Source organism: Bidens hawaiensis, unplaced genomic scaffold (genome assembly GCF_021521415.1).
Source record: "Bidens hawaiensis isolate Kalapana, Puna unplaced genomic scaffold, B.hawaiensis_p1.1 tig00008096_1, whole genome shotgun sequence".
In the NCBI taxonomy this organism is placed as follows: domain Eukaryota; kingdom Viridiplantae; phylum Streptophyta; class Magnoliopsida; order Asterales; family Asteraceae; genus Bidens; species Bidens hawaiensis.
Window position 1 is genome coordinate 386488 of NW_027491573.1, and position 8433 is coordinate 394920.

The following is an 8433-nucleotide window of genomic DNA, read 5'->3' on the forward strand; positions in this document are numbered from 1 at the left end:
CTTTATGTCGTTAAAATTAAAATATAAATAGCAGCCTGATCTAAATTCCAAACCTTAAAACTATCTAAACCAAAAAAAATCCAACCGTAATCCGGACTGTATATATTTCAAACCGGCCAAACCAACTATTTTTTCTGTTCTAACAGTTCGGTCGTTTGTAACGATTTATATATAAACACCCTAGCTACTTCTTAGACTTTGTTATTTATATTTTGAGTTTATATATTATATACATATACATGTTGCATACTATGACTTAAAATGGTGGCAATGGTGACACTATGATGGATTTGTATATTGGTTGGTGGGGATGGTAATGGGGTTTGTTGGATTGGCTTCTAATCAAAGTCTCAACATCATCATCATTATTAGTATCATTATCAAAATATTGCTTTTACCCTTTTCTATGTAACAAAAATCCAAGTCGTTATATCATACAAGTAGCAGCACTAGATGTGACACACTGGCTCACATATCACTTTCAAGAAAATATTGTGTAGCTTAGCTAGAGGCTGTCCGGATGCATATTAATCCGGTATTGTTGTGGTGGCATTTGCTGCTGTTGTTTTCTGTTGGGTGTTTGGTGGTGTTATCTGATATTAACCGTGGTGACGGTAAGTAATGATGCGTAGAACTTGGTATACAAACCGAACTGATACATGATGTGTTGGTTCGGTTTGGTTCTAAAGGTTTGTTCTCGGTTCAAGAGGTTATGACTTAACATTGTTTTGACATTAACAAACAAGTGACCATTGCAGTGGAAGCTCTCCGAGCATTAAAAGATCAATGGCAAAATACACCACCGAGCTGGAAGAAGTCAAGTGATCCGTGTTCATGGGAAGGCGTCACGTGTAGCAACTCAAGGATTGTCGCATTGTCGGTCCCATTTTCATATTTACAACATTTCGTTTGTGAAAACCTTTATTTCATAGCTGGATCAGCCGATCTATTTTAGAAACAGACACGAAGCCGGTTCAGTCTATTAGGGTTAACCCGCTTTGAAATTCGTGGGGCCCTTTTGGGGCTAGCGGTCCAACCTATAACCCGGTTCAGTGGTTGGATTCGAACTTGTAATATTTAGAAAGACTTCGTGGCATTTTTATGCTAGTTAAATTAATCACTCTGTTAACCACTATAAACTATTTTCCGTAAAAAAAATCTATTCATTGTTCTTAACTTCTTATTTTATATTTTACTACGGTATATTTCTTTTATTCCTTTGCTTAATACAGTATTTAAATTTAAATTATTATATATAATATTTAAATCCGTTTTGAATTAATTTTAACTTCACTGGTTCTCTTTAATGGTTCTTATTTTATCTCTTTAGTACAGAAAGTATAGTCTTTTTTAACAGTATATTTGTTTTAAACTTTCACTTAAATATATTTTTTTTATCCTTTTAATATGGTATTTGAATTACATATATATTTCTTAAATTAACCATGACTTCATCTAGTTTTTAGTCTGTTCAACAAATCCGACCAGTGAACCAGTAGTGCGGCATGTTGCTGCAACGGGCCATTCTTTAAATATCTTTCATTAGATTAACCGGTTGGATCGCTCTTATGCAGGGGGTTGTCTAGCATGGGTCTAGTTGGTCAGCTTGTCGGCGACATTGGTGGTCTAACCGCATTAACATCTTTGTAAGGCCCAAACATGCATGAACTACAATCAGACATGCATTTGCAATGTCCAATAATTATATTTTGGATTCGTGTTCCAGGGACTTGTCATTTAATGGTGGCCTTACCGGTTCGATCTCTCCACGCATAGGTGATCTGAAAAGCCTCAACATATTGTGAGTCCTCAAACGACCAACACGGTTCATATCATTGGTTCAATGAGATTTGTTTACTAAATAATATTTTGTTTTGTTTCCAGAATTCTTGCGGGTTGTAGCTTCACTGGCAACATTCCACCTGAACTTGGATATCTTAAGGAACTATCATTTTTGTATGAATTTCTTGAACTCTAATACGATTATGAATGGGTCAATGCGGGTCATGATTATCTAAAACGAGTCAAATCCTCAAATGAATATCTAAAATGGGGACGGGTCGGATACTATTCTAATCATATGTATGGAGGGGCCAAAAATCTAAATAACAACAGGGGTATTTTGGTATTTTTGTAAAGTTTTTGTGAAAAACGGGTTGCGTTAGTCGACTAGGGACGGGTTCGGGGGTACATTCTTCTAATTATATACATGGTGGGTCAAAAAACCTATTTTATGTGTGTTTCTTTGTTAATCTTTTAATAAAAGGGGCATTTTGGTCTTTTCAAAAAAATTAACGGAAAAAGTTAAATAAACGGATCGCGTTAGAGAATAAAACCATAATTTACTCATTATTTTATTCAACTATTTGAATTATTAATATAACAATAATTATTTTAAAAAATTCAAAAGACAAAAAAAATAGTGTTAGCAGGTCAACCCAATCGGAACCGAACCCGGACCCCAAAAGCCAACTTGGCACCTCTGTTACTACCCAAACTAGTAACAGGGGCTTTTTGGTCTTTTCACAACTGTTTTCGATTAATCATTAATGTATTGAAAACAGGGCGTTAAACACGAACAACTTAACGGGTGAAATCCCGCCTTCATTGGGATCTCTCTCCAAACTTTACTGGCTAGACCTTGCAGAGAATCATCTCGCCGGTTCCATTCCTGTATCAACCAATACGAAACCGGGCTTAGATAAACTAAAACATGCTAAACATTTGTAAGTATGGTTTACTCTCATTTAATTACCGCAATGCGGGCCCCACAAAACTACTAACTAGTTTGAACTAACAGCCATTTTAACAAGAACAAGCTCTCGGGCCGAATTCCAGAACAGCTTTTTAGCGACAACATGGTGCTGATACACGTGTAAGTTGAAAACCGACTCTTGAAAGAAACTTCCGGTTTAGTTATTCATGTTCCAGTTGTTAATGAACAGATTGTTTGATGGAAATCAATTTACTGGTGAAATCCCATCCACAATAGTATATGTTCAGACACTAGAGGTCCTGTAAGTAGTAAAATATTAATATTAATATTAATATCAACTACATTAATTTCAACATTATTATGCGAAAAGATTTTAAGACATGTTCATGTGCAACAGTCGGCTTGATAGAAATGCGTTGTCGGGTGAGGTGCCATTGAACCTTAATAACCTTACCAGCCTGAGTGAACTGTAAGTAAATTTTTTCTTGTAATACAAAACAAAAAGGAAACTAGATTTGACTTTGACTTTGAATTTGAATTTGTGTAGGAATTTAGCTCACAACAATCTGTTTGGAGCTTTGCCGGATTTAAATGGGATGAATTCGCTTAGTTATGTGTAAGTTGAACAGCGATTAGTAAGGTTTAAACGAATCAAGCCTCTCATGAGCTACTCGAGATCAGCTCGCTAAAAACTCAAATTGAGCCGAGCTTAATGAGCTCGAGCCCAACCATGAGCCTAATATTAAGCTTGTTAATAACAAGCCCGACCCCGAGCCTAAACGAGCCAATTATTTCAATAAATTTATTATTTACTATAATATTTATTAACTTATATAAAATTATGATAAAGTACTTACTAAATAATTTATATTATGTAATACATAAAGTGTTTAAATATAAATATTTATAAAAAATAACTATATATGCATATAATTTAGTTAATAAATAATAAACGAGCTGAGCTCCATTTTTAATAATAGGGCTTGAAACGATCCGGGCTCAAGCTCTCTTAAGTTAAACAAGCCGAACTCGAGCTTAGAAGAGCTCAGGCTCGGCTCGTTTACACCTCTAGTGATTAGTGTGAAGTAACCCTCAGTTTGACTTTTTATGTTGACTGAAATAATTATAATTTATAAGCTGTCATAAATCTTGTTCAGGGATTTGAGCAACAATTCCTTTAGGCAATCCGAACCGCCGGTTTGGTTTTCGACCTTACCATCATTAAGCACTCTGTAAGATCTTCAGTTCCTTAAAAAAAACAAAAAAAACTTATTATCCTTAAAAAAAAATCTTACATTGAAAGATGGTTATTCTGGTAAGGGTTATGGAGTTTGGTTCAATCAAAGGGAAACTGCCACAAGAACTTTTCAGTTTATCAGGAATTCAACAAGTGTAAGTTTTAAACTTTGACTTTTTAAGTCAAACCGTGTCGATTTAACGACTCAGTTTTGACTTAAAAAGTAATATGTTGGTTGTTTGATAACCATTGAACAGGAAACTAAAGAACAATGAACTCAACGATACATTGAATATGGGCAGCAGCATCGGTGAGCAGCTGCAACTAGTCGATTTGCAAAGCAATGAGATTGAAGCAGTAACATTGAGTTCAGAATACAGAAACACATTAGAGTATGAATTTTTCTTCACCATCTAAATTAGATGTCAACTAATGTCTCCAATATAGTGATGTCATTTGAGAAATTTTTCATGAAAAGTAAGGAAGTATATGATTTTTTGATATTAACACAATAAAAAATAACTGAAAAACAAAACGTGATAAAAGTTGTATAAAATGCATACAGCCTCTCAAAACATGTTGGTTATTATTTATAAAATTTTGGTGCCGTATTCCTTTTTATAACCATGAGAACCAGTAACTATAAAACTTCCAAGCCACATCAATACCTTGCTAACCAATTGGCGTTCTATTTATATTTAGACTATCTGGGAACCCTGTCTGCAATACAGCTCTTGCACACACCACCTACTGTCGAGTTCAGCAACAAACGTTAAAAGCATATTCTACGAGCTTAGCGAACTGTGGGAGCAAAACATGTCGGTCGGATCAAAAACTTAGTCCGCAAACATGTGACTGTGCATATCCGTATGAAGGCACATTGTACTTTAGAGCACCATCATTTAGAGAATTATCAAATGTTAATGTTTGGCATTCTCTAGAAATGAGCCTTTGGGTGAAACTAGGCTTGACACCCGGGTCAGTTTCACTACAAAACCCGTTCTTCAACACGGATGATTACCTTCAAGTGTACTTGCAACTCTTTCCCTCAAAGGGTAAGCGGTTTAACCGATCAGATGTTCAAAAGATGGGGTTTTACTTGAGTAATCAAACCTACAAGCCGCCACCTGGATTCGGGCCGTACTTTTTCATAGCAATTCCGTATGACTTCTCAGGTAAATTTATACAACGTAATTATCTAAATTAGTAGATCTGTAAACCAACCAAACGTTCAATGAACTGTTCTGCGGAAAGTTTGTTTATGTTCAATAAACAAACGAACATGAACAAAACTTTTTGTTCATTTAGTTAAATGAACGAGCATGAACACATGTCTCGTTCGTTCATTTATGTTCGTGAAACTTCGTGCAGATCTTTAATACCTTCATTTTAACTTTTTCAGGACCACTACAATTTAGTTTGAATTACTTTTTAGGCTCAACACAATGTTTGTTGTTCATATTTACTTGGTTTTAGCTAACTTAAGTGCCCACGTTTATGTTATGTTTTATACTATTAACAAACGAACATAAACAAACAGAATAAGTTAAATTTCTTAGCGAACGAACACGAACAAGAAAACCTAGTTCCATTAATTTTTCATGTTCGATCGTTTGTTCGATTAAAGTTAAACAAATGAACACGAACATGCTTTACAGACATATAAATTAGTATTTCAGATTGTTGGTATTTAACTTGCTTGTTATGTTACATAAGGCCATGAAGGTGCTTCCGTTGGGGTCGGTACAATTATCGGGATAACTACTGGTTGCACCCTTTTGGTTCTAACTCTTATCGGGCTTGCCTTATATGCTGTTCGCCAAAAGAAACGGGCTGAAAAAGCAATTGGTTTAAGCAGACCTTTCGGTAATTTCTCGCTACATGACCTCTTTCCAGTATATATATTTTTTTTTTTTTTTTTTTTTGTTCGGCTTTTTAATCTCATTCAATATTAAAAATTAGCTCTTTTTGAATGTCATATATGCAGCATCTTGGGCTTCAAGTGGTAAAGATGGTACTGGTGCACCACAATTAAAGGGAGCTAGATGGTTCTCTTATGATGAACTTAAAAAAAGCACCAATAACTTCTCTGAAGCAAACCAGATAGGATCTGGTGGCTATGGCAAGGTATAAAAATACATATGCGTGTGCATGCGCATAATATTGACATTCTTAAATGATGACCAAACCATGTTTGATATAGGTGTATAAGGGTATAATAAATGGGGGACAAGTAGTTGCAATCAAAAGAGCTCAAAAAACATCAATGCAAGGCGGGCTCGAGTTCAAGACTGAAATCGAATTGCTTTCGCGGGTTCATCACAAAAACCTTGTGGGCCTTGTCGGGTTTTGTTTCGAACAGGGAGAACAGATGTTGGTGTATGAGTTTATGCAAAATGGTACACTCAGAGATAGCTTATTAGGTAAATATTATAATTAAATTTTCATTCTTGTAGGTGCTGCTTGTGGGTCATTTGGGTCAACCCAAATTAGACAATGGGTCAATTTGGGCCTACTCAATTTCAAAAGCGGGTCGAAACCACTCAACCAGTCATTATTATAAACTGTTAACTTAAAAGTTAAAAAGGGTTTAATGGGTTAGTTTCACCCGCTTTGATACCTTTTAAAACACCTGTTTTGACCCAGCTCATTTGGGTCAACACACGTTTGACCTGAACCCGTTTGACTCATGATCCATTTGACCAAACCTTTTTTGACTCAAAATCATTTGACCTGAACTAGTTTCCACTCAAGACCCATTTGACCGAACCCATTTTGACTCGAGACCCATTTGACCGAAACCCGCTTTGACCCGTCACCCAACCTGGGTCAGCCTAGCTGTTGTTCGAGGCGCGGATATCATTAAAAACTAAATTTATTTAATCTCAATTTATAGGGAAGTCAGGAATTAATCTAGACTGGAAGAGGAGGCTTTGCATTGCTCTCGGTTCAGCAAGAGGGCTCACTTATCTACATGAGCTAGCAAATCCACCAATCATTCATAGAGATATCAAGTCCACCAATATCCTTCTAGATGACAATTTAAAAGCTAAAGTTGCAGATTTTGGCCTATCTAAGCTCATTTCAGACACCGAAGAGCATGTCTCGACTCAAGTTAAGGGTACAATGGTGAGTTTCCTTATGCAATTTTAATGCATTTACATATAAGTTTAAATTATGTTTTATCTTTAACGAGTCAAGCGAGTGTAACATATCATGTTGGATGTAACGGGTTAAAAGTAGCCCGGGTTTAGTTTTAGTATAGTTTTTCATGTTTCACAGAGATGTCTAGATCCATTTACTTATGGGTGGACTGATTTGGGTTATAAGAATCTCTCACGGGTCATACAAGTAAAATTAGGAAATGGGTGTCAATCGTGTCATGTTGATGAGTTGCGGGTTGACAGGTTGAATAATGCAGCCTGAACACAGCCCATATTTTTATTCGTGTCAAAAATATCAAGCATAAACCGTACGCACCTAAAATCAGATAACCCAAAGTCCAAACACATACCCATTTTGCACATTTACCCAAAGTCAAAATCCAATCATTTTCGTTTCATGTTCAAGTTGTGTTTTAGGTCCAAAAAATGCGCTTAATGGGTCAAGAGTAGCCCGAACCTTAGTTTTAACATACTTTCTCATTTTTCACAGGGCTATCTAGATCCCGAATACTACATGACACAACAACTTACCGACAAAAGTGACGTATACAGCTTTGGTGTGGTAATGCTTGAACTAGTAACCGCCAAACCACCAATCACAAAAGGTAAGTACGTCGTGCGACAAGTAAGAATGAAAATAGATAAGACGGATGAAGACGAATACGGGTTGAGAGACTTAATGGACCCAGCCATAAAAAACACAACATATTTGACGGGTTTTAAAACGTATATTCAACTAGCATTGCAATGTGTTGAAGATTCGGGTTCAGACCGCCCGAGTATGAGTGATGTTGTGAAGGCATTCGAGACCATTTTGATAAGCGACGCGCTCCACACTGACTCTACGTCCGCATCATCGTCTGCAACCGAGTTTGGGTCGGTTAAAGGTGCACCTAGACATCCTTATAATGAAGTTACACTTAAAAGGAATGATAGTGGTGCGTTTGATTGTAGTGGTGGATACAATATTTCGGCTAGAGTGGAACCCAAATAATGTATTATGTGTATAACACAATATATTTTTGTTGGGGTTCTATCTAATAACAAGTCATATTATATGACATGTTTTGAGATAAGAGTATTGCATCATCATCTTAACACTTAGTTTTAGAGCGGAGTATAAAATTAGAAACAATGATTATAAGTTACCTTTAGAAAATATATTTTTCTAACTTTTGATCATTTCCATAACGATCAACAAACAGGAGTAAACAAATACACAATTTAATAATATGAACATATATATACTATCATGTTTGTTGATCGTTATGGAAATGAGTTCTAACACGACATGAAGACATAGTTTGGTCAGTTTT

At 35.9% G+C, this 8433-nt stretch overlaps 1 protein-coding gene across 2 annotated transcripts; it reads left to right on the plus strand.

The window, feature by feature from the left end:
* Window positions 1-310: 310 nt before the first annotated feature.
* Window positions 311-8115, plus strand: LOC143637013 (leucine-rich repeat receptor protein kinase HPCA1-like). Of its 2 annotated transcripts, XM_077104477.1 has the most exons (19): window positions 311-614; window positions 759-876; window positions 1575-1646; window positions 1727-1801; window positions 1885-1956; window positions 2565-2726; window positions 2801-2875; window positions 2946-3017; window positions 3114-3185; window positions 3264-3332; window positions 3874-3948; window positions 4037-4108; window positions 4211-4345; window positions 4656-5128; window positions 5670-5819; window positions 5941-6080; window positions 6157-6376; window positions 6850-7082; window positions 7608-8115. In XM_077104477.1, the coding sequence occupies exons 1-19, from the start codon at window positions 521-523 to the stop codon at window positions 8109-8111; spliced, it is 2883 nt and encodes a 960-aa protein (XP_076960592.1). In that variant the 5' UTR covers window positions 311-520; the 3' UTR covers window positions 8112-8115. The 2 variants fall into 2 exon arrangements, with proteins under 2 accessions (XP_076960592.1, XP_076960593.1); XM_077104478.1 differs by lacking the exon at window positions 311-614 and having other exon boundaries at window positions 754-880.
* Window positions 8116-8433: the final 318 nt, after the last annotated feature.

Coding starts and splice junctions, on each gene's coding strand:
- LOC143637013 (XM_077104477.1), top strand. CDS start 521: ATGCATATTAATCCGGTATTGTTGTGGTGGCATTTGCTGCTGTTGTTT. Junction 1,647..1,726: donor CTAACCGCATTAACATCTTT/GTAAGGCCCAAA, acceptor TTCGTGTTCCAG/GGACTTGTCATTTAATGGTG. Junction 3,186..3,263: donor CTTACCAGCCTGAGTGAACT/GTAAGTAAATTT, acceptor GAATTTGTGTAG/GAATTTAGCTCACAACAATC.